The sequence below is a fragment of the Anolis sagrei genome, chromosome 1 (genome assembly GCF_037176765.1).
Source record: "Anolis sagrei isolate rAnoSag1 chromosome 1, rAnoSag1.mat, whole genome shotgun sequence".
Lineage (NCBI taxonomy): Eukaryota > Metazoa > Chordata > Lepidosauria > Squamata > Dactyloidae > Anolis > Anolis sagrei.
Genome location: NC_090021.1, coordinates 4377934 through 4404330, shown reverse-complemented (window position 1 = coordinate 4404330; position 26397 = coordinate 4377934). Strand labels below are relative to the sequence as shown.

Here is a 26397-nt window from a genome sequence, read left to right as displayed (position 1 = left end):
ACCATCTCTAATGGTATTCCGCAAAAAGGTGAAGACCTGGATGTTTGTGCAGGCGTTTGAGTAATTTAGTGCAATCTGGTAATGGAACATAGGAATGGAACAATGGACGAGGAACCTGGACTACGCTTGGATGATGAGAAGATTGGGTACGGTTGTTTTTTGTAATAACTGTGCATTGTAATTGCTTATTGGTAATTTATGGATAATGTGTTAAGTCAATTGTTATATGTTGTATGGAACCACGGCTGTTTCTACTGTTTTTACTGTTTGTGAACCGCTGTGAGTCGCCTTCGGGCTTGAGATACAGCGGTATAGAAGCAAAGTAAATAAATACATAAATAAATAATAATTAATTAGGATGTATATCAGGTGAAGTTTTCTTGATGCAGGTAGTGGGTGAAATGAAGTAATCAGAGATGGAACTACACTACAAGGTTTGCTGGAAAGAAGCAGATTAATGCATTCTTTTGTAAGTGTTTTTTTCTTCAGCAATAGACAATGTGTTTGTCAAGGCTACTGTATTTTTCCTTTATAAAATACATGTGTTGACTACTCAAGAGTAAAGACATTTTTCTTTTACACTCTGTGTACTTCAACTTGGGGCCTGGAGCTGGGAAGACTGCTGTGTAATTTCAATATAAAAACTAACAAACCGCAACAGACATCTGCCCTTGCGCTCCCAAAGTCACCCATTTAAGGTGGAATCAGGCATCAAACAGGGATGTGTTATTGCCCCAACTCTATTCTCCATCTTCATCGCTATGATACTTCACCTTGTTGATGCGAAGCTTCCCACCGGAGTGGAAATCATCTACCGGACGGATGGCAAGCTATTCAACCTCAGCAGATTGAAATCCAAAACCAAGGTTACAACAACATCTGTTATAGAACTCCAGTATGCTGATGACAACGTCGTCTGTGCGCATTCAGAAGAAGAGCTACAAGCCACTCTAAACACTTTTGCAGAAGCATAGAATCATAGAATCAAAGAGTTGGAAGAGACCTCCTGGGCCACCCAGTCCAACCCCATTCTGCCAAGAAGCAGGAATATTGCATTCAAAGAATCATAGAATCAAAGAGTTGGAAGAGACCTCATGGGCCATCCAGTCCAACCCCATTCTGCCAAGAAGCAGGAATATTGCATTCAAATCACCCCTGACAGATGGCCACCCAGCCTCTGCTTAAAAGCTTCCAAAGAAGGAGCCTCCACCACACTCCGGGGCAGAGAGTTCCACTGCTGAACGGCTCTCACAGTCAGGAAGTTCTTCCTCATGTTCAGATGAAATCTCCTCTCTTGTAGTTTGAAGCCATTGTTTCGCGTCCTAGTCTCCAGGGAAGCGGAAAACAAGCTTGCTCCCTCCTCCTCCCTGTAGCTTCCTCTCACATATTTATACATGGCTATCATATCTCCTCTCAGCCTTCTCTTCTTCAGGCTAAACATGCCCAGTCTGAAGCATACGAGAAGCTCGGCCTGTCACTGAACATCGAAAAAACCAAAGTGCTGTTCCAGCAGTCACCAGCCATCCCCTCCCCAATGCCAGAAATACAACTTAATGGTGTAACATTAGAAAATGTTGACCATTTCTGCTACCTTGGCAGCCACCTCTCCACCAAAGTCAACATCAACACCGAAATACAACACCGCCTGAGCTCTGCGAGCGCAGCATTTTCCCGAATGAAGTAGAGAGTGTTTGAGGACCGAGACATCCATAGGGATACCAAGGTGCTTGTCTATAAAGCTATTCCCCTCCCAACCCTGCTCTATGCCTGTGAAACGTGGACTGTCTACAGACATCACATGCAACTCCTGGAACGATTCCATCAGCGCTGCCTCTGGAAAATTCTGCAAATCTCTTGGGAAGACAAGTGGAAAAAGTCAGCGTGCTGGAAGAAGCAAAGACCAACAGCATTGAAGCGATGGTCCTCCGCCACCAACTCCGCTGGACCGGCCACATTGTCCGGATGCCTGACCACCGTCTCCCAAAGCAGTTGCTCTACTCCGAACTCAAGAACGGAAAACGGAATGTTGGTGGACAGGAAAAGAGATTGAAAGAGGGGCTCAAAGCCAACCTTAAAAACTCTGGCATAGACACTGAGAACTGGGAAGCCCTGGCCCTTGACCGCTCCAGCTGGAGGTCAGCTGTGACCAGCAGTGCTGCAGAATTTGAAGAGGCACGAATGGAGGGCGAAAGAGAGAAGCGTGCCAAGAGGAAGGCGCGTCAAGCCAACCCCGACCGAGACCGCCTTCCACCTGGAAACCAATGCCCTCACTGCGGAAGAAGATGCAGAGCAAGAATAGGGCTCCACAGCCACATACGGACCCACAAGAATGTTGGAAGACAATCATCCTCGGAAAACGAGGGATCGCCTAAGTAAGTAAGTACAGTAAAGACATCTGCCCTTGTGCTATGCTACTCTGCTGCTGAGTATGCATGCCCAGTGTGTAACACATCTCACACTAAAACAGTGGATGTGGCTCTTAATGAGACATGCCGCATTATCACAGCACCACTGGAGAAATTACACTGTCTCGCTCAGTGGTTCTCAACCTGTGGGTCCCCAGGTGTTTTGGCCTACAACGCCCAGAAATCCCAGCCAGTTTACCAGCTGTTAGGATTTCTGGGAGTTGAAGGCCAAAAACATCTGGGGACCCCAGGTTCAGAATCACTGGTCAAGCTGGTATTGCACCACCTGACATCCGCCGGGAAGTAGGAGCCAATAGTGAAAGGACCAAGACAGAGACATCTCCAGCTCATCCCCTGTTTGGGTATCAGCCAGCACGTCAAAAACTTAAATCAAGAAATAGTTTTCTAAGATCTATAGAGACACTCGCTGGAACACCCTAGCAAGCAAGAGTCCAAAAGTGGCAGGCTCAAACCCAGAACCTCAATCCATGGCTGATACCAAATGAGAGACTCCCCCCTGGGCACACAGGAGACGGGGCGACTTGGAAGGTGCTGAACAGACAGCGCTCTGGCACCACGAGATGCAGAGCCAATCTTAAGAAATGGGGCCACAAAGTGGACTCCTTGACATGCGAGTGCGGAGAAGAACAAACTACAGACCACCTGCTGCAATGCACCCTGAGCCCCGCCACATGATGCACGATGGAGGACCTTCTTGCGGCAACACCAGAGGCACCCCAAGGGACCACACACTGGTCAAAGGACATTTAACCAACTACCAAGTTTGCAAAATCTGTGTTTTTTTTTCTTTTTCTTTTTAATCTGTGTGTTTGTTTTGTTCTGTTAGAATTGTAACACAATGGTATGGTTGCTGATGACACGATAAAATAAATAAATAAATAAACAAACTTTATTTGTACCCAACTAGCATCTCCCGAACGACTTGATGTGGCTTACAAAGGCCAAGGCTTCGACACACAGTATAGCAATCTATATATATAAATTTGTTAGGGGCATCCAACGAGGAAACAAAACTCAAAAACCCCCCAATGAAACTTAACTAAAATCCCGGTGCCCATAACACAACCCACAAGGTACAAACATCTACTCAAAATGAAAAACAACACAACAACACACTCACAAAACGGCAAAACAACTGAGGATGCGCATTGGCGCCCAGCCGCAAGTTCCCTGGCGTGCACACATGGCCTTCCGGCCAACGTTCCCTCTGCGGAAACCATGCCCACTCCAAGCCCCGCCACGTCGCTTCCCGCACACACACACACACTGCCGCACACACACACGCAACCCCACGCTCCATCACTCCCCCCGCCGCCGCATACACACACACAACCCCACTCCCCCCGCCGCCACACACACACACGCAACCCCACGCTCCATCACTCCCGCCGCCGCCGCATACACACACACAACCCCACTCCCCCCGCCGCCACATACACACACGCAACCCCACGCTCCATCACTCCCCCCACCGCCGCACACACACGCAACCCCACTCCCCCCGCCGCCGCACACACACACGCAACCCCACGCTCCATCACTCCCCCCGCTGCCGCACACACACACGGAACCCCACGCTCCATCACTCCCCTGCCCCAATCTTACCTCCTTTTACTTCAGGCCACCTCCAAACCCCACCCTGCCCCTTCCCGCCCTGTCAAAATCTAGGAAAGACAGGAAGGAAGGAAGAAAGAGAAAGGGAGGTAAAGAAAAAGAGGGAAGGAAGGAAAGTTAGAGGAAGAAGAAAAGGAAAGAAAAGGAAAGATGGAAGGAAAGAAAAGAGAGACAGCAGAAGAGAAAGAAAAAGGGGGAAGGAAGGAAAGAGATAGAGAAAGAAGGAAAGATGGGAGGGAAGGAAGGAAGGAGGGAGGGAGGGAGGGAAAGAAGGAGAGAAAGAGGGAAGATTGGCCACAGCAACACGTGGCGGGTAAAGGTTGTTATTTCTATTATTATTATTATGCTATTGTTCCTATGAGACCCTTTTAGGGGGAATGGGAGAGGCGTCAGGTCCCAGAGGCAATGCATTGCATTATTGTTATTGTTATGATGGTGGTGAAATAAAAGGAAATAAAAAGTGAAAGAAGGAAGCAAACAGGGAGGGAAGAAAGGCAAAGGAAGAAAGGGGGAGGGAATGAAGGAAAGAGAGAAGGATGAAACCAAGTAGTGAAAGAAGGAAAGAAAGAAAGAAAGAAAGAGGTAGAGAAGGAAGAAAGGAGAGAAAGGGGGAGGAAAAGGGGGAAGGAATAGGTAGGGACCTCTCTTTCATAATAGTCCAGGTATCTACCTCAACTTTGATAAGTTTTACTATAGGCCACAGCAACGCATGGCAGGGCACTGCTAGTACAATATAACAATACAATATAACAATACAACAATACAAAACCTAAGCAAATTACCACGATTAAGCAAAATAAACACAGGCAATAAACAATACACTAAAACACAATTTTTAACCATTTTCATAACTTTTGATCTTTGTTGTGGAGTAAATAAACCATTGCAATGATGCTACATCGTTACTACTTCACACATATATTATTTGCATTTACCCTCCTGTACTTTCATTTCGCTGCCTGCTTGTCTTCCCATTCTTCCCCTCCGAGTCCAGACCTCTCCCTCCTTCCCTCAGAGGGAGACCTGAAAGAGTTTTCCCTTTGTTCTCTTTCACCCCCAGACTCTCCCTTGGGGACTGTGTTGCCCTTCCCCGGTTCTCCTCTCTTGCAACTTCTTCCACCCATTTAACCCCATTTGTCCACATTTCATTATTCCACAGTTCTTAGGCTGTTCATTCCTATGTCTCTGTACTGGATCTTGTTTCAATTCTTCTATTCTCCTCTCTTATTTTCTGTCTTTCAAGATCTTGTGATTGCTTCTCAATATTTTTAATTTTTTCCAAGTCAAAATCCATGTCCTTCAAGTTCCTTGAGATTCTTTTTTCTTCCATATCCTTTGGATTTCCCATAGCAAATAATCTCTGAGGTAAGCCTGTCCCTGCAGCTTCCAGGTCTTTCAGTGCATTTTGTCCAGCTGGCTTGTCCTTGGTCTTATCTGGATCTTCACGAGCGGTCTTCAAGGTCACCAACTTTTTGAAGGAGATTTCGATTTAAGTTTTTCAAAGCCATCAATTCATCTTCTTATCTTCTCAGCTTGGCTTCTGTCTCTTTGAAATTTTCTTGGCATTCTTCTACCTTAGTTACTATTAAAAAAATGTAATACAATTGTCTGGTTGCTACTGACACGATAAAATAAATAAATAAATAAATAAATACTATTAGCCCAAGACAATTATAAATTTGTGTAATTTGTTCTCTTCTCTGCTCGTTTCCCTGTCTAAAACTCTCCATGTTTAATTTAAGATATTCCAATGCGGTTATAATCTTGTTCAATTTTTTTACTCCTCCTCACTCTTCCCCTTTCTATCAGCCATACTTACTATCACCCGGTCTTCTGTTTGTATTCAGAGATTTATGGCTTTGGTAACCTTCAGTCATGACCGCTCAGCCTCCTCTCTTCTCTCTTTTGATCTGGAACCCAGTTAGGGAGAGATTTATGACACTTTATGGGCTTTTTGAGGTTTTAATTGTGCTTGTAGTTAGGAGAGAAATTAGGCACGTCTACTCTTGTTGACGCATGCACAGTCTCCACTGTTAATGAAGCTGTGTCCACACTCCAAGCATTTGTAGGGTTTCTCCCCAGTGTGAGTCCTTTGATGCACACGTAGATGTGAACTCTGAGTGAAGCTCTGTCCACACTCCAGGCACTTGTAGGGTTTCTCCCCAGTGTGAGTCCTTTGATGCACACGTAGACTTCCATTTTCAGTGAAGCTCTGTCCACACTCCAAGCATTTAAATGGTTTCTCCCCAGTGTGAATCCTTTGATGGACACGTAGATTTCCATTCCGAGTGAAGCTCTGTCCACACTCCAAGCATTTAAACGGTTTCTCCCCAGTGTGAATCCTTTGATGTGAACGTAGATCTGAACTCTGAGTGAAGCTCTGTCCACACTCCAGGCATTTGTAGGGTTTCTCCCCATTGTGAATCCTTTGATGCACACGTAGACTTCCATTTTCAGTGAAGCTCTGTCCACACTCCAAGCATTTAAATGGTTTCTCCCCAGTGTGAATCCTTTGATGGACACGTAGACTTCCATTCCGAGTGAAGCTCTGTCCACACTCCAGACATGTATAGGGTTTCTCCCCAGTGTGACTCCTTTGATGTGATCGTAGATATGTACTCCGAGTGAAGCTCTGTCCACACTCCAGGCATTTGTAGGGTTTCTCCCCAGTGTGAATCCTTTGATGCACACGTAGACTTCCATTTTCAGTGAAGCTCTGTCCACACTCCAAGCATTTAAACGGTTTCTCCCCAGTGTGAGTCCTTTGATGTCTATGTAGATTTGAACAAGTCAATATTTTTCCACACTCCAGGCATGTATAGGGTTTCTCCCCAGTGTGACTCCTTTGATGTGAATGTAGATATGTACTCCGAGTGAAGCTCTGTCCACACTCCAGGCATTTGTAGGGTTTCTCCCCAGTGTGAATCCTTTGATGCACACGTAGACTTCCATTTGCAGTGAAGCTCTGTCCACACTCCAAGCATTTAAACAGTTTCTCCCCAGTGTGAATCCTTTGATGCACATGTAGACTTCCACTCTGAGTGAAGCTCTGTCCACACTCCAGGCATTTATAGGGTCTCTCCCCAGTGTGAATCTTTTGATGTCTATGTAGATTTGAAATATGAGTGAAGCTCAATCCACACTCCAGACATTTATAGGGTTTCTCCCCAGTGTGAATCCTTTGATGTGAACGTAGACCTGAACTCTGAGTGAAGCTCTGTCCACACTCCAGGCATTTGTAGGGTTTCTCCCCAGTGTGAATCCTTTGATGCACACGTAGATTTCCATTGTCAGTGAAGCTCTGTCCACACTCCAAGCATTTAAATGGTTTTTCCCCAGTGTGAATCCTTTGATGCACACGTAAACTTCCATTTTCAGTGAAGCTCTGTCCACACTCCAAGTATTTAAACGGTTTCTCCGCAGTGTGAATCCTTTGATGTGAATGTAGATATGTACTCCGAGTGAAGCTCTGTCCACACTCCAGGCATTTATAGGGTTTCTCCCCAGTGTGAGTTCCTTGATGTCTATGTAGACTTGCATTATAAGTGAAGCTCTTTTCATACTCCAGGCATTTATAGGGTTCCTCCCCAGTGTGAGTGCTTTGATGTGAAGGTAGCACTGAATTTTGAGTGTAGCTCTGTATACACTCCAGGCACTTATAGGGTTTCTCCCCAGTGTGAGTCCTTCCTTGTTGCTGAAGATGAACCTTCTGAGTAAAACTCTTTCCGCACTCCAGGCATTTAAATGCTTTCTCTTCCATGTCAACAGTGATATGGTTGTTGAAGTGCAATATGGATACTTGGCACTATTTCCCTTTCTTATCTTAACTGAACTCAAGAATTCAGCAAGAGCATCACCTTGGGAATATTTCTTCTTCTTCCAATATTATTGGTCTCCTAACTGTACCCAAGAGATGGCTCCATAGAATTTTCATTTCCCTGGTGAAGAAAGAAGCAAAAGATCAGTGAGGACAGGCAGAAACCTTTCCCTGCAAGACTTTCCCCCTTTCCCTTCATGGGTCATGTTGCAAATGGGAATACCAAGAAATGAAGACATCAGGGTCTCAAGCACGTACACAAATGCTAGCAAAGCAATCACTGATTCTTAAACAAGAAGGGAATGAATCCAGAAAGAAAAAAAGGGATGGAGAACAAAAAGAATGAATGATAGAAGGAAGAAAGGGAGACTCCTAATATTTACCTCCCTTCGGGGAGATAAAGCGGCATATAAATACTACTACTACTAATAATAATAATAATAATATATTTATAACCCGTCCCTTCTCCAGGGAATAATAAAAATTGGAAACATTCAAATGCCAAGAGGGGAGAGTGAATGAACAAGGGACATAAGGATAATAGAACTAAGGGGAAGTGGGATGAGAAGCACTGCATAGAATCATAGAATCATAGAGTTGGAAGAGACCTCATGGGCCATGCAGTCCAACCCCCCGCCAAGAAGCAGGAATATTGCATTCAAATCACCCCTGACAAATGGCCATCCAGCCTCAAACGGGTAAGAACCTTGGGAAACTACGTTTTCCGCTACACAACAATACAGTAAACTGGGCAGGAAATACTCTTATAACGCATATTGTGGTAGAGCGTATGCCAGTGTAAAGTGCGGAACTTCAAGTAGGGACAAGAAAGTTACTGGTGAGCTGCTTAGTCAAAAGCGCACCAGAACATCCAGGTTTTTAGTTTTTAATGTTCCTGCTTCTTGGCAGAATGGGGTTGGACTGGATATTTATACATGGCTCTCATGTCTCCTCTCAGCCTTGTCTTCTTCAGGCTAAACATGCCCAGCTCCTTAAGCTGCTCCTCATAGGGCTTGTTCTCCAGACTCTTGATCATTTTAGTTGCCCTCCTCTGGACACATTCCAGCTTGTCAATAGAAATGCTGGACCACACCAAGCACCACTATGTCAGACTACACAGAGAAGCCATTGAAATCCACAAGAAGCATGCAGACAATTTCAACAGAAAGGAGGAGACCATGAAAATGAACAAAATCTGGCTACCAGTATTAAAAAAACTCAAAAATTACAACAGCAAAACACCAGAGAGGAAACAACGAAGCACAGCTTAACACCTCTCAACAAAAGATTCTCCCAGGCTCAGCCAGGCCTTCAAATGCTAACGAAGGTGGTCAGTTGAAACATTCACACCTAGCTCCAGCAGAGAAGAGTCCTTTGTCCCACCCTGGTCATTCCACAGATATATAAACCCATTGTCCTACTTCCAGCAGACCTCACTCCCTCTGAGGATGCTTGCCATAGATGCAGGCGAAACGTCAGGAGAGAATGCCTCTAGAACATGGTCCTATAGCCCAAAAAAACTCACAAGAACCTAACAATTATTATTGTATTGTCGAAGGCTTTCATGGCCAGAATCACTGGGTTGTTGTAGGTTTTTTCAGGCTATATGGCCATGTTCTAGAGGCATTTTCTCCTGACGTTTCGCCTGCATCTATGGTAAGTATCCTCAGAGGTAGTGAGGTCTGTTGGAATTAGGACAATGGGTGGTCAGTTGAAACATTCACACCTAGCTCCAGCAGAGAAGAGTCCTTTGTCCCACCCTGGTCATTCCACAGATATATAAACCCATTGTCCTACTTCCAGCAGACCTCACTCCCTCTGAGGATGCTTGCCATAGATGCAGGCGAAACGTCAGGAGAGAATGCCTCTAGAACATGGTCCTATAGCCCAAAAAAACTCACAAGAACCTAACAATTATTATTGTATTGTCGAAGGCTTTCATGGCCAGAATCACTGGGTTGTTGTAGGTTTTTTCAGGCTATATGGCCATGTTCTAGAGGCATTTTCTCCTGACGTTTCGCCTGCATCTATGGTAAGTATCCTCAGAGGTAGTGAGGTCTGTTGGAATTAGGACAATGGGTGGTCAGTTGAAACATTCACACCTAGCTCCAGCAGAGAAGAGTCCTTTGTCCCACCCTGGTCATTCCACAGATATATAAACCCATTGTCCTACTTCCAACAGACCTCACTACCTCTGAGGATGCTTGCCATAGATGCAGGCGAAACGTCAGGAGAGAATGCCTCTAGAACATGGTCCTATAGCCCAAAAAAACTCACAAGAACCTAACAATTATTATTGTATTGTCGAAGGCTTTCATGGCCGGAATCACTGGGTTGTTGTAGGTTTTTTCAGGCTATATGGCCATGTTCTAGAGGCATTTTCTCCTGACGTTTCGCCTGCATCTATGGTAAGTATCCTCAGAGGTAGTGAGGTCTGTTGGAATTAGGACAATGGGTGGTCAGTTGAAACATTCACACCTAGCTCCAGCAGAGAAGAGTCCTTTGCCCCACCCTGGTCATTCCACAGATATATAAACCCATTGTCCTAATTCCAACAGACCTCACTCCCTCTGAGGATGCTTGCCATAGATGCAGGCGAAACGTCAGGAGAGAATGCCTCTAGAACATGGCCATATAGCCCGAAAAAACCCACAAGAACCTACTGAACTGTATGTCTACAAAAGACGCACACTGGAACGTGTTTCTACAAAACACAGATTGAAATGCATAGAACAGAGATCAAAACACAAGAAGCAAGAGTTTGAAACCCGTGCTGGAAACGGGATGGGAAGCTGAAGGCAGGCTCTGCGAGGAGGAGACTCCCTCCAGAAGGGCCCGGATGTCTCCCTCTCTCTCTCTCTAAGGCAGTGTTTCTCAACCTGGGGGTCGGGACCCCTGTGGGGGTCACAAGGGGATGTCAGAGGGGTCGCCAAAGACCACCAGAAAACAGTATTTTCTGTTGGTCATGGGGGTTCTGTGTGGAAAGTTTGGTCCAATTCTATCATTGGTGGGGTTCAGAATGCAATGTGGGTGAACTATAAATCCCAGCATCTACAACTCCCAAATGGCAAGGTCTATTTTCTCCAAACTCTACCAGTGTTCACATTTGGGCATATGAAATATCCATGCCAAGTTTGATCCTGATCCATCATTGCTTGAGTCCACAGTGTTCTCTGGATGTAGGTGAACTACAACTCCAAAACTCAAGGTCAATGTCCACCAGACCTTCCCAGTATTTTCTCTTGGTCATGGGAATTCTGTGTGCCATGTTTGATTCAATTCTATCATTGATGGAGTTCAGAAGGCTCTTTGATTTTAGGTGAACTATAAATCCCAGCAACTCCAGCATTACCAAATGACAAAATCAATCACCCCCAACCCCACCAGTATTCCAATTTTGGGCGTATCGGGTATTTGTGCCAAATTTGGTCCAGTGACTGAAAATACATCCTGCATATTTATTATTTATTTATTTCATCTACTTATACCCCACCCTTTTCACCCCGGGGGGGGGGGGGGGGACTCAGGGCGGCTTACAGGGAAGGCACAATTAGATGCCCAAATTACACAACAAACAATACAAAATATAACAATTCAACAATTAAAATAAAACATCAATACCTATTAAAATTATAAAAACAATCTCATGCCAGAGTCCATATATCAGAATCCATATATCCATTCCATTCCATTGTCCTTGTCTATCGACAGGTCCTTTTGTTAGTTGTCAGCATGACCAAAAGTTTGGTCCCACATCCAGGTCTTTAGTTTTTTCCTAAACGCTAGAAGGGAAGTCGCCGATCTGATCTCCCCGGGGAGTGAGTTCCACAGGTGGGGGGCCATCACTGAGAAGGCCCTGCTCCTCGTCCCCGCCAGCCTCACTTGTGCCACTGGCGGGGTCGAGAGCAGGGCCTCCCCAGAAGATCTTAAACTTCGAGATGGGATGTAGAGGGAGATCCGTTCGGACAAATACACTGGGCCGGAACCGTATAGGGTTTTGTAGGTCAAAACCAGCACTTTGAATTGTGCTCGGAATTGGATCGGCAGCCAGTGGAGATGACGCAACAGGTTGGTGGTGTGCTCCCTGTACGCCGCTCCGGTGAGCAATCTGGCTGCTTCTCGCTGGACTAGTTGAAGTTTCCGAGCAGTCTTCAAAGGCAACCCCACGTAGAGTGCGTTGCAGTAATCCAATCGGGATGTAACAAGAGCGTGGACCACCGTGGCCAGATCTGACTTCCCAAGGTATGGGCGCAGCTGGCGCACAAGTTTTAGTTGTGCAAAAGCTCTCCCGGCCACCGCCGAGACCTGGGCTTCCAGGCTCAGCGATGAGTCCAGGATCACTCCCAAGCTGCCAACCTGCGTCTTCAGGGGGAGTGTAACCCCGTCTAACACAGGCTGTAACCCTATGCCCTGTTCGGCCTTACGACTGACCAGAAGGACCTCTGTCTTGTCTGGATATATATCAGATATTTACATTACAAAATTACAGTTATGAAGTAGCAACAAAAATAACATTATGGTTGGGGGGGGGGGGGTCAGCACATCCTGAAGACCTGTACTAAGGGGTCACGGCATTAGGAAGGTTGAGAACCACTGCTCTAAGGCCTGGCCTCCAGGGAGGAAGGAAGGAAGGAATCCCTCAGGAAAGAGGAGGAGGCCGCAGATGAGTCTGGAAAGGAAGGAAGGCCTCCCTCCCTCTTTCTTTCCTCCCTCCCGAAATGAGTCCCGGATGGAAAACAGAGGAGGGGGAAAAGGAGGAAGACAGAGAGAGAGAGAGAGACTCAGTCCAATCCCCTCACCTTCTCCTCCTCCTTCTCTTTCCTTCCTTCTTTGTTTACTTCCTCGCAGAAATGGCGGCGGCGAAGGGGGCGTGGCCTGGTTGACGCACGCGCCTCTATGACGCAAAGGGGGCGTGGCCACGGGACTTGCAAAAGGGGCGGGGCTAGATGGCCTTGGGGCCCCTCCCACTCTGGGCTTCCATCCTTCCTTCCTTCCTCTTTGAGGGCTGCCAGGCTTCCTTGGCTGCAGGGAAGGTGCTGCCATCTCTTCTCCATTGTGAGGCTCAAGCAGCTCAGAAGCCCAGACTAGGGGTCATTCCCAGGCTGCACCCTCTGCCTGAACATCAAGCAAAAAGTGGGTGCCAGAAACAATATCATACGAAAGCTGACTGGCACAACCTGGGGATCACAACCAGACACAGTGAAGACATCTGCCCTTGCGCTCCCAAAGTCAACCATTTAAGGTGGAATCAGGCATCAAACAGGGAAGTGTTATAGCCCCAACTCTATTCTCCATCTTCATCGCTATGATGCTTCACCTTGTTGATGGGAAGCTTCCCACCGGAGTGGAAATCATCTATCGGACAAATGGTAAGCTGTTTAACCTCAGCAGACTGAAAGCCAAAACCAAGGTTGCAACAACATCTGTTATAGAACTCCAGTATGCTGATGACAAAGTCGTCTGTGCGCATTCAGAAGAAGAGCTACAAGCCACTCTAAACACTTTTGCAGAAGCATAGAATCATAGAATCAAAGAGTTGGAAGAGACCTCCTGGGCCATCCAGTCCAACCCCATTCTGCCAAGAAGCAGGAATATTGCATTCATAGAATCATAGAATCATAGAATCAAAGAGTTGGAAGAGACCTCCTGGGCCATCCAGTCCAACCCCATTCTGCCAAGAAGCAGGAATATTGCATTCAAATCACCCCTGACAGATGGCCACCCAGCCTCTGCTTAAAAGCTTCCAAAGAAGGAGCCTCCACCACACTCCGGGGCAGAGAGTTCCACTGCTGAACGGCTCTCACAGTCAGGAAGTTCTTCCTCATGTTCAGATGGAATATAAGAACTGTAAATAAATAAATAAATAAATTGTAGTTTGAAGCCATTGCTCCATTGCGTCCTAGTATCCAAGGAAACAGAAAACAAGCTTGCTCCCTCCTCCTCCCTGTGGCTTCCTCTCACATATTTATACATGGCTATCATATCTCCTCTCAGCCTTCTCTTCTTCAGGCTAAACATGCCCAGCTCCTTAAGCCGCTCCTCATAGGGCTTGTTCTCCAGACCCTTGATCATTTTAGTCACCCTCCCCTGGACACATTCCAGCCCGTCAATATCTCTCTTGAGTTGTGGTGCCCAGAATTGGAAGTTCTTCCTCGTGTTCAGGTGGATTCTCCTCTCTTGTAGTTTGAAGCCATTGTTCCCTTGCGTCCTAGTCTCCAAGGAAGCAGAAAACAAGCTTGCTCCCCCCTCCCTGTGGCTTCCTCTCACATATTTATACATGGCTATCATACCCCCTCTCAGCCTTCTCTTCTTCAGGCTAAACGTGCCCAGCCTGAAGCATACGAGAAGCTCGGCCTGTCACTGAACATCGAAAAAACCAGTGCTGTTCCAGCAGACACCAGCCATCCCCTCCCCAATGCCAGAAATACAACTTAATGGTGTAACATTAGAAAATGTGGACCATTTCCGCTCCCTTGGCAGCCACCTCTCCACCAAAGTCAACATCAACACCGAAATACAACACCGCCTGAGCTCTGCGAGCGCAGCATTTTTCCGAATGAAGCAGAGAGTGTTTGAGGACTGGGACATCCGTAGGGATACCAAGGGGCTTGTTTATAAAGCTATTCCCCTCCCAACCCTGCTCTATGCCTGCGAAACATGGACTGTCTACAGATGTTACATGCAACACCTGGAACGATTCCATCAGCGCTGCCTCCGGAAAATTCTGCAAATCTCTTGGGAAGACAAGCGGAAAAAGTCAGCGTGCTGGAAGAAGCAAAGACCACCAGCATTGAAGCGATGGTCCTCCAACACCAACTCCGCTGGACCGGCCACATTGTCTGGATGTCCGACCACCGTCTCCCAAAGCAGTTGCTCTACTCCGAACTCAAGAACGGAAAACGGAACGTTGGTGGACAGGAAAAGAGATTGAAAGACGGGCTCAAAGCCAACCTTAAAAACTCTGGCATAGACACTGAGAACTGGGAAGCCCTGGCTCTTGACCGCTCCAGCTGGAGGTCAGCTGTGACCAGCAGTGCTGCAGAATTTGAAGAGGCACGAATGGAGGGCGAAAGAGAGAAGCGTGCCAAGAGGAAGACACGTCAAGCCAACCCCAACCGAGACCGCCTTCCACCTGGAAACCAATGCCCTCACTGCGGAAGAAGATGCAGAGCAAGAATAGGGCTCCACAGCCACATACGGACCCACAAGAATGTTGGAAGACAATCATCCTCGGAAAACGAGGGATCGCCTAAGTAAGTAAGTACAGTAAAGACATCTGCTCTTGTGCTTTGCTACTCGACTGCTGAGTATGCATGCCCAGTGTGTAACACATCTCACCACATCTCACACTAAAACAGTGGATGTGGCTCTTAATGAGACATGCCGCATTATCACGGCACCACTGGAGAAATTACACTGTCTCGCTCAGTGGTTCTCAACCTGTGGGTCCCCAGGTGTTTTGGCCTACAACTCCCAGAAATCCCAGCCAGTTTACCAGCTGTTAGGATTTCTGGGAGTTGAAGGCCAAAAACATCTGGGGACCCCAGGTTCAGAATCACTGGTCTAGCTGGTATTGCACCACCTGACATCCGCCAGGAAGTAAGCAGCCAATAGTGAAAGGACCAAGGCAGAGACATTTCCAGCTCATCCCCTGTTTGGGTATCAGCCAGCACGTCAACGACTTAAATCAAGACATAGTTTTCTAAGATCTACAGAGACACTCGCTGGAACACCTCAGCAAGCGAGAGTCCAAAAGTGCCAGGCTCAAACCCAGAACCTCAATCCATGGGTGATACCAGATGAGAGACTCCCCCCTGGGCACACAGAAGACTGGGCGACTTGGAAGGCGCTGAACAGACTGCGCTCTGGCACCACGAGATGCAGAGCCAACCTCAAGAAATGGGGCCACAAAGTGGAATCCACGACATGCGAGTGTGGAGAAGAGCAAACCACCGACCACCTGCTGCAATGCACCCTGAGCCCTGCCACATGCACAATGGAGGACCTTCTTGCGGCAACACCAGAGGCACTCCAAGTGGCCAGCTACTGGTCAAAGGACATTTAACCAACTACCAAACTCACATATCGCTTTTCAGTTGTGTTGCCCAGAATTGGACACAATATTCCAGGTGTGGTCTAACCAAGGCAGAATAGACCATGGGGAGAATGACTTCCCTAGATCTAGACACTAGGCTCCTATTGATGCAGGCCAAAATCCCATTAGCTTTTTTTGCCGCCACATCACATTGTTGGCTCATTTTTAACTTGTTGTCCACGAGGACTCCAAGATCTTTTTCACACGTACTGCTCTCGAGCCAGGCATCGTCCCCCATTCTGTATCTTTGCATTTCATTTTTTCTGCCAAAGTGGAGTATCTTGCATTTGTCACTGTTGAACTTCATTTTGTTAGTTTTGGCCCATCTCTCTAATCTGTCAAGATCGTTTTGAATCCTGCTCCTGTCCTCTGGACTATTGGCTCTCCCTCCCAATTTGGTGTCGTCTGCAAACTTGATGATCCTGCCTTCTAGCCCTTCATCTAAGTCATTAATGAAGATCCTGAACAGGACCGGGCCCAGGACGGAACCCTGCTTGTGGCACTCCGCTCGTCACTTCTTTCCAAGATGAAGAGGAAGCATTAGTGAGCACTCTCTGTGTTCGTCCACTTAACCAATTCCAGATCCACCTCACCGTAGTTTTGCCTCGCCCACATTGGACTAGTTTCCTTGCCAGAAGGTCATGGGGGACCTTGTCGAAGGCCTTACTGAAATCCAGGTACACTACATCCACGACATTCCCCGCATCTACCAAGCTTGTAACTATCGAAAAAAGAGAACAGAGCTTCTCTCCTCGAGGGCTGCTAGGCTGGCCTGGGAGGTTGAGCAGGGCCAGCCCTGGGGGGGACTTGGGTGGAAGGAAGACCCTCCAGGACTCAGGAGTGGGGGAGACCCCAGGAGGGCCTGCCTGGCCTACCTTCCCCCACATTCAAGCCCCACACCAGCACACAGGAAAGAGGAACAACAACACTCTCCAATCAGGAACAGAAGCTGGTTCACATTACGCTATTATTATTACTCTTCTGTGTCTTCCGGGCCTCTCCTTAGGGCTGGAGGCAGAGCACAACCTAGTTAGAACACTTGGGTTGTGTACAGGGCTGGCCCTAGGTAATTTTCAAGTGTAAGCAAAAAGTATTTTGGCGCCCCGCCCCTAAAACAATCACTGAAAATTTTTACACACACACACACATATGGGGCATGGACAAATTTTGGCCTTCCAGGTATTTTGGACTTCCTACTGGCTGTTTGGAATTGTGGGAGTTCAAGTCCAAAACACATGGAGGGCCAAAGTTGGCCCATGCCATATATATATATATATATATATATATATATATATATATATATAATACACACACACACACACACACATACATATACACACACACATATACATACCTTCCTTCTTCTCATCTTTTTCCCTGCCCTCTTCCTATTCTCTTTGTGTGTGTGTATCTATACATATCTCTATATATAGATATTCCCCTTCCTCACCCTTTTCCTATTCTCTTTGTGTGTTGCTTTTTGTTTTTTTGTTAGTGATGGTCACTTGTTGGCCTGACAGGGGTATTGTGCCCAAAATTGGTGTCAATTCATCCAGTGGTTTTTGAGTTATGTTAATCCCATAAACAGACATTACATTTTTATTTATATAGATATCTACACTGGTATTCCCTGTAGTCACCTACGGATGTGAGAGCTGGACCATAGGGAAGGCTGAGCGAAGGAAGATCGATGCTTTTGAGCTGTGGTGTTGGAGGAAAGTTCTGAGAGTGCCTTGGACTGCGAGAAGATCCAACCAGTCCATCCTCCAGGAAATAAAGCCCGGCTGCTCACTGGAGGGAAGGAGACTAGAGACAAAGTTGAAGTACTTTGGCCACATCATGAGGAGACAGCAAAGCCTAGAGAAGACAATTATGCTGGGGAAAGTGGAAGGCAAAAGGAAGAGGGGCCGACCAAGGGCAAGATGGATGGATGGCATCCTTGAAGTGACTGGACTGACCTTGAGGGAGCTGGGGGTGGTAACGGCCGACAGGGAGCTCTGGCGTGGGCTGGTCCATGAGGTCACGAAGAGTCGGAGACGACTGAACGAATGAACAACAACAAAGATATCTACACACACACACACACACAAAGGCCTGAACCAACTTTGTCCCTCCCTCCAGGTGTTTTGGACTTCAGTTCCCACAATTCCTAACAGCCAGAATTGTAGGAGTTGAAGTCCAAAACACCTGGAAGGAGGGCTGAAGTTGGCCCAGGCCTGATATATATATATAGACATGTACACCCTAACCTTTTCCTGGCTTCATCTCAAGCCCCTTTCCACACTGCCATACAATCCAGATTATCAAAGCAGACAATCCACATTATTTTCTTTGAATTGGATTATATGAATTTACACTGCCATCCAATCCAGTTCAAAGCAGATAATCTGGATTTTATATGGCAGTGTAGAAGGGGCCTCAGCTTCAGGACAGCCATTTCCGCAGTTGCAACCACCTATGGCTTGAAAATATTATCATCTTAGAACTGGATTACAGGAGAGGTTAGGAGTTGTAATCAGCGTTAAAAGACGGCAGGATGGATGCTGACACTTCTGGGGAAGGTGAAAAACCTCCTGTTGTGAGCAGGCTTTCTCCTCACATTTATCAGCCAGAGAAATTATTTTTTTTCCACTGTCTATTTATTCCTTTGCTTCTGTCAAACCTAATTTGGTGGGTGCATCAACATTGCAGAATTAATGCAGCTTGACAGCCCTACAGCTGTCATGGCTGGATGCTATGGAATCATAGGAGTTGTAGTTTTACAGTCTTTCTCCCAACCTGGACATTATTCAGATAGATAGATAGATAGATAGATAGATAGATAGATAGATAGATAGATAGACAGATAGATAGATAGACAGACAGACAGACAGACAGACAGACAGACAGAGATAGACTCCACTTGCCTCATCTCCAACTGACCTCTGAACAAACCTCTGAGATTGCTTGCCACAGATGCAGGTGAATCATAGAATCATAGAATCAAAGAGTTGGAAGAGACCTCATGGGCCATCCAGTCCAACCCCATTCTGCCAAGAAGCAGGAATATTGCATTCAAATCACCCCTGACAGATGGCCATCCAGCCTCTGCTTAAAAGCTTCCAAAGAAGGAGCCTCCACCACACTCCGGGGCAGAGAGTTCCACTGCTGAACGGCTCTCACAGTCAGGAAGTTCTTCCTAATGTTCAGGTGCAATCTCCTCTCCTGAAATGTCAGGAGAGAATGCTACTAGAACATGGCCGGATAGCCCGAAAAGCTCGCAGCTTTTCCTCTTCCTTCCTCCTCCCCCTTTTTCCTGCCTTCTTCCTATTCTCTTTTTGTTTGTATGTATGTATATGTGTGTATCAGGTCTAGGTTAACTTTGGCCCTCCTTCCAGGTGTTTTGGACTTCCAACTCCCACCTTTCTCTACCCTGAAAAGGACTCAAGGCAGCTTTTCAAATGGCAACTATTTGATGTCTTTAAAAAAATGCACATTAAAACATATAAACTTTATAATCACGATTAAAATCACACCATCCATGCTTGTAATCTGGGACCATTCTGAAAATCATTAATCATACATTCATTATGTGTATTTGATTATCTTTAAAAGTGTTTCTTTCCCATATTCCGTATGCAATTAAGTTGCTTAATAAAAACTTTTTTAAAACGAAAACAAGTCCCAATTTTTCTTGAAGATGCTCAAAGGTTTCCCTTGAATCAGCAGAGTCACTCTGTCCATCTCTGATCGTTCGCAGATGTTCATCAGTCCTTCTTTTTGTGTGGGATAATGACTTCTTACCATCTCTGAGGATAAATGGTGCTTGCTGCAGTTATCAGCTTGGCAGGAAGGCACAGTTAAAGCCCTCCCAACAGACAGCCATGCAATCTCAGCTCAAAGCCCTCCAGAGTTGACTCCAGACTCCTTGGACCAAGATTGTGGCGCAGATGGTTGTGAATCAGCTGCATTAAGATCACTACTGACCAAAAGGTCATGAGTTCGAAGCCAGCCTTGGTCAGAGTGAGCTCCTGACCATTTGTCTAGCTTGCTGTCGACCTTTGCAGCCTGAAAGACAATTGCATCTGTCAAGTAGGAAATTTAGGTACCGCTTATGCAGGGAGGTTAATTTAACTAATTTACGACGCCATAAAATCTCCAGCAAGTAAGCAAGGAATGAGGTAGTACTCCATCAGTGTCTCAACTGGACGGTGGAGCAACAGCTCCCCTGGTGGCCAGAATACCCTCATGAAAGCTAGAATGTTAAATAGCCTCTGTATGTCTGTTTATATATGTTGTGTGTCTATGACATTGAATGTTTGCAATGTATATGTACATTGTAATCCGCCCTGAGTCCCCTGTGGGGTGAGATGGGCAGAATAGAAATACTGTAAATAAATAAATAAATAAATAGGCAATCTATACTTCACTGGGATTGTACGGGACCCTCATACGGTATTTAGTCCAGCCCCTCTTCAACCAGCCAGAAAGGCACAGTCAAAGCACTCATGGAAGGCTCTGCAGCCTCTGCTTAGAAACATTTAGAGAGCTCTAATAATTACAGAAGGGGAATGCTGGTGTGTTCAAGTGTAGGTTCTGTTACAACTTTTGTTATTTGCACAATAATGACCAGAAATAATTAAGAAAATAAAATCTGTTGATAAAAATCAAATAAAATCTGGATCCGCTATAGTGGAAACTACACAAGAATGGTTTATATAGTAGAAAGTATATTAAACAAATATTTCTATATAATTATTTTATACATATATTAAAAATCTTATAAGGGGTTGGTTTCAGCTTGAATTATCAGTGATGCTCTGTCCACACTCCAGGCATTTATAGGGTTTCTCCCCAGTGTGAGTCCTTTGATGCACACGTAGACCTGAATTATGAGTGAAGCTCTCGCCACACTCCAAGCATGCATAGCGCATAGGGTTTCTCCCCAATGGGAGCCCTTTGATGTGAACATAGATTTCCATTGTGAGTGAAGCTTTGTCCACACTCCAGGCATATATAGGGTTTCTCTTCAGTGTGAATCCTTTGATGTGAACGTAGATTTCCACTCTTAGTGAAGCTCTGCCCACATTCCAGGCATGCATAGGGTTTCTCCCCAGTGTGAGTCCTTTGATGCACACGTAGCTTTCCATTCTCACTGAAGCTCTTTCCACACTCCAGGCATTTATAGGGTTTCTCACCAGTGTGAGTCCTTTGATGCACACGTAGATGTGCATGCTGCGAAAAACTCTGTCCACACTCCAGGCATTGATAGGGTTTCTCCGCAGTGTGAGTCCTTTGATGCACATGTAGACCTGAATTATGAGTGAAGCTCTTTCCACACTCCAAGCATGCATAGGGTTTCTCCCCAGTGTGAGTCCTTTGATGCACACGTAGACTTCCATTCTCGCTGAAGCTGACTCCACACTCCAGGCATTTATAGGGTTTCTCCCCAGTATGAGTCCTTTGATGTGTACGTAGACGTCCACTCTGAGTGAAGCTCTTTCCACACTCCAGGCATTTATAGGGCTTCTCCCCAGTGTGAATCCTTCGATGCAAACATAGACTTCCACTGTCAATGAAGCTCTTTCCACACTCCAGGCATATATAGGGTTTCTCCCCAGTGTGAGTTCGTTGATGCACACGTAGCTTTCCATTCTTACTGAAGCTCTTTCCACACTCCAGACATGTATAGGGTTTTTCCCCAGTGTGAGTTCTTTGATGCACACGTAGACTTCCATTTTTACTGAAGCTTTGTCCACACTCCAGGCATATATAGGGTTTCTCTCCAGTGTGAATCCTTTGATGCACACGTAGATTTCCATTCTTACTGAAGCTCTTTCCACACTCCAGGCATGTATAGGGTTTCTCCCCAGTGTGAGTCCTTTGATGCACACGTAGACTTCTATTCTCACTGAAGCTCTGTCCACACTCCAGGCATGTATAGGGTTTCTCACCAGTGTGAGTCCTTTGATGCACATGTAGATGTGCATGCTGTGAAAAACTCTGTCCACACACCAGGCATTGATAGGGTTTCTCCCCAGTGTGAGTCCTTTGATGCACACGTAGACCTGAATTATGAGTGAAGCTCTTTCCACACTCCAAGCATGCATAGGGTTTCTCCCCAGTGTGTGTCCTTTGATGCACACGTAGATTTCCATTCTCACTGAAGCTCACTCCACACTCCAGGCATTTATAGGGTTTCTCCCCAGTATGAGTCCTTTGATGTGTACGTAGACGTCCACTCTGAGCGAAGCTCTGTCCACATTCCAGGCATGTATAGGGCTTCTCCCCAGTGTGTGTCCTTTGATGTCTATGTAGATGTGAACTATGAGTAAAGCTCTGTCCACACTCCAGGCATGTATAGGGTTTCTCTCCAGTGTGAGTCCTTTGATGCACACGTAGATTTCCATTCTTACTGAAGCTCTGTCCACACTCCAGACACTTATAGGGCTTCTCTCCAGTGTGAGTCCTTTCATGTTGCTGCAGATGAAGCCTCTGAGTAAAACTCTTTCCACACTCCAGGCATTTAAATGCTTTCTCCTCCATGTCAACAGTGATATGGGTGTTGAATTGCAGTACAGATACTTGGTGTTACTTTTTTCCCTTTCTTATCTGTAAGTGAAGTCAAGAATCGGCAAGATCATCACCTTGAGATTATTCCTTCCTTCTTCCTATATTAATGGTTTCCTTACTGCATCCAAGAGTTGGCTCCCTGGAATCCTCATTTCCCTGGTGAAGAAAGAAGCAAAAGATCAGGGATGAAAGACAGAAACCTTCTTTACCTGCAAGATTTTCCCCTTTTCCCTTCATGGGTCATGTTGAAAATGGGAATACCAAGAAATGCAGACATCGGGTTCTCAAGCACATACACAGATGCCAACAAAGGCAATCAGTGATTCTTAAACAAGAAGGGAATGCATCCAGAAAGAAAAAAAAATGAAAGGACAGGATGGAGAACGAAAAGAATGAATGACAAAAGGAAGAAAGGGGGACTCCTAATATTTACCTCCATTTGGCAAGATAAAGCAGGGTATAAATATAAATATAATAATAATTCCCCCCGATGGGTGCCACTTTGTCGTGGTGGGGGCTTAACTGCTCCAAGGAGGCTGAGAGCTGTGCTGGCCGTAGTGTAACTACCAGCAGATCCAACCAAGCCAGAGAGGTCTCAGCTGAGGAGTGGAACCAAGAGCACCTAACCCATTAGCACTATGGAGAAGCAAACCAAAACGAAGTCTATACTGGCTTGGTTGACGCCCAGGATAAAAAGGACCGCAGAGGAAGCTGCTGATTCTGGACATCCATCGACAAGTGAGCTACAGAATCAAAATACAAATGAACAATCACAGAAGCGGCAGAAATATACAATGCCAGAAAACGGCACAGTTATGAAATGCTATTACAAACCAGAACCTCAAAAGCGTGGCTACCAAAAAAGGATGCATCAGTTGTGGAAACAAGAATATCCTGACTCACAGGTAACTGAAGCCCGGCTGGCTGATTAACCAAGATTCATAATCAGAAACAAAGTGTTCAGTGAACTCAAAGAAATTCAGAGAATCTGCAAAGCAAATGACGATCAGGTCACAGCACAGACAGTAGCAGAGACTTAGATGAAGGTGGAGATGCATTCGGAGAGGTAAGCAGGGCCAGAACCGACTTAGATGAAGGGCGAGAAGGCAGGATCATCAAGTTTGCAGACGACACCAAATTGGGAGGGATAGCCAATACTCCAGAGGACAGGAGCAGGATTAAAAACGATCTTGACAGATTAGAGAGATGATTGGCCAAAACTAACAAAATGAAGTTCAACAGTGACAAATGCAAGATACTCCACTTTGGCAGAAAAAATGAAATGCAAAGATACAGAATGGGGGACAATGCCTGGCTCGAGAGCAGTGCGTGTGAAAAAGATCTTGGAGTCCTCGTGGACAACAAGTTAAACATGAGCCAGGAATGTGATGTGGCGGCAAAAAAAGCCAATGGGATTTTGGCCTGCATCAAGAGGAACCTAGTGTCTAGATCTAAGGAAGTCATGCTCCCCATGCTCTATTCCGCTTTGGTTAGACCACTTTACCTGGAATATTGTGTCCAATTCTGGGCACCACAATTCAAGAGAGATATTGACAAGCTGGAATGTGTCCAGAGGAGGGCGACTAAAATGATCAAGGGTCTGGAGAACAAGCCCTATGAGGAGCGGCTTAGGGAACTGGGCATGTTTAGCCTGAAGAAGAGAAGGCTGAGAGGAGATATGATAGCCATGTATAAATATGTGAGAAGAAGCCACAGGGAGGAGGGAGCAAGCTTGTTTTCTGCTTCCTTGGAGACTAGGACGCAATGGAACAATGGCTTCAAACTACAAGAGAGGAGATTCCACCTGAACATGAGGAAGAACTTCCTGACTGTGAGAGCCGTTCAGCAGTGGAACTCTCTGCCCCGGAGTGTGGTGGAGGCTCCTTCTTTGGAAGCTTTTAAGCAGAGGCTGGATGGCCATTTGTCAGGGGTGATTTGAATGCAATATTCCTGCTTCTTGGCAGAATGGGGTTGGACTGGATGGCCCAGGAGGTCTCTTCCAACTCTTTGATTCTATGATTCTATGACTTCAGCAACACTTGGAACTCTGGAACAGACTGAACCAGAAGAAAATGTGCAGCTTTTGCAAGAATTTGAAGGACCAGCACTTGAAGCACTTGTTGAACTACCAGGATCATTGACAGCAAGACAAGAAGAGCACAAGGATAAAATCATGGCCCATGCTGTATCAAATGCAGTAAGAAAGCGACTCCCAACTTTCAAAACAGTGCCTAAGAGACACCTGGCGCCTCTCGTGAAGGATGTGAAAACATTACTTTCTACCGTCCAAATAACACCCATTGAACAAACAAACCAGTTTGCCTAGAGTACAGCAGTGATAGTCACAGAAGAGCTTGGGCTCCTACAACCAATGCACATATATGGCAAACATTCAATACCAATTTGACATACAAACATATACAGACATACACAGAGGCTGTTTAACTTTTTCTGGCCACTGGGGAGCTGTCGTTTTCATCGTCCATCTGCAACGCTGATGTAATATTGTGTATTGTGTACTGTGCTCTTTTGTTTTGAATTGTAGATTGTTGACTGTTTTTATCCTGTTTTAAACCGCGTTGAGTCGCCGGTTAGGCTGAGAAACGGCGGTATACAAATAAAGTAAATAAATAAATAAGCACTTCCGCATTTCCGCATGCTTCCCCGCTGGAATGCTTTGCTGGAGTCTTCTTTATGGCCTCATAAATTTAGCCTTTAGTTAATTTAGTTCATTTAGCCTTCACACTTTTTAAGGTGGTACCTTATTTTCCTACTTGACAGATACAACTGTCTTTCGGGTTGCAAAGGTCGACAACAGGCTACACACAATTGGTTGGAAACCCACTCCAACCCGGGCTGGCTTCGAACTCATGACCTTTTGGTCAGAGCGATCTTAATGCAGGTGACACTCAGCCAGCTGCGCCACAATCCCGGTGCAATCCCATGAGGCTGGATGGCCATTTGTCAGGGGTGATTTGAATGCAATATTCCTGCTTCTTGGCAGAATGGGGTTGGACTGGATGGCCCATGAGGTCTCTTCCAACTCTTTGATTCTATGATTCTATGATTCTTCCAACTCTATGATTCTATGACTCTATGATGCTATGAGGAAGACCAGGATAGTGGCAACCATGGAGGGAAGAAGGTATTGGATTGGCTGACATGGAAGACTGGACTGAATAGGATCATTTCCCCCCCCCCCCCCCCCGGAGAACTTTTGGTCAGCATGAAAAAAATTGAGGGCCACGATATAGCTTTATGAAGATGTCTATTATGACAGAAGGGGATAACAGCAGAAGTCAATGGAAGAGAACAGCAGAAGCCGAGAAGTTGACTTTGGGTCAAGAAATAGTAGTCAAAGTACCTCCAACAGATGGCCATCCAGCCTCTGTTTAAAAGCCTCCAATGAAGGAGCCTCCACCACACTCCGGGGCAGAGAGTTCCACTGCTGAACAGCCCTTATTCACAGTCAGGAAGTTATTCTTAATATTCAGGTGGAATCTCCTTTCCTGTTATTATTATTATTATTAAACTTTATTTGTACCCCGCTAGCATCTCCCGAAGGACTCAATGCAGCTTACAAATCATAGAATCATAGAGTTGGAAGAGACCTCCTGGGCCATCCAGTCCAACCCCATTCTGCCAAGAAGCAGGAATATTGCATTCAAATCACCCCTGACAGATGGCCATCCAGCCTCTGCTTAAAAGCTTCCAAAGAAGGAGCCTCCACCACACTCCGGGGCAGAGAGTTCCACTGCTGAACGGCTCTCACAGTCAGGGAGTTCTTCCTAATGTTCAGATGGAATCTCCTCTCTTGTAGTTTGAAGCCATTGTTCCGCGTCCTAGTCTCCAAGGAAGCAGAAAACAAGCTTGCTCCCTCCTCCTCCCTGTGG

General features: G+C 46.0%; 1 protein-coding gene across 1 annotated transcript in view; it reads right to left on the bottom strand.

The window, feature by feature from the left end:
* Positions 1 to 26397, bottom strand: part of LOC132761684 (zinc finger protein 850-like) — a 49574-nt gene that overhangs the window by 9649 nt on the left and 13528 nt on the right. Inside the window, exons 2-4 of the mRNA XM_067463202.1 lie at positions 20826 to 22660; positions 12657 to 12751; positions 6033 to 7838 (exon numbers count right to left, since the gene is read on the bottom strand). Of these exons, the coding sequence (XP_067319303.1) occupies positions 6033 to 7838; positions 12657 to 12751; positions 20826 to 22477 (3553 nt within the window). The 5' untranslated portion in view covers positions 22478 to 22660. The remainder of the gene's footprint in view (positions 1 to 6032; positions 7839 to 12656; positions 12752 to 20825; positions 22661 to 26397) is intronic.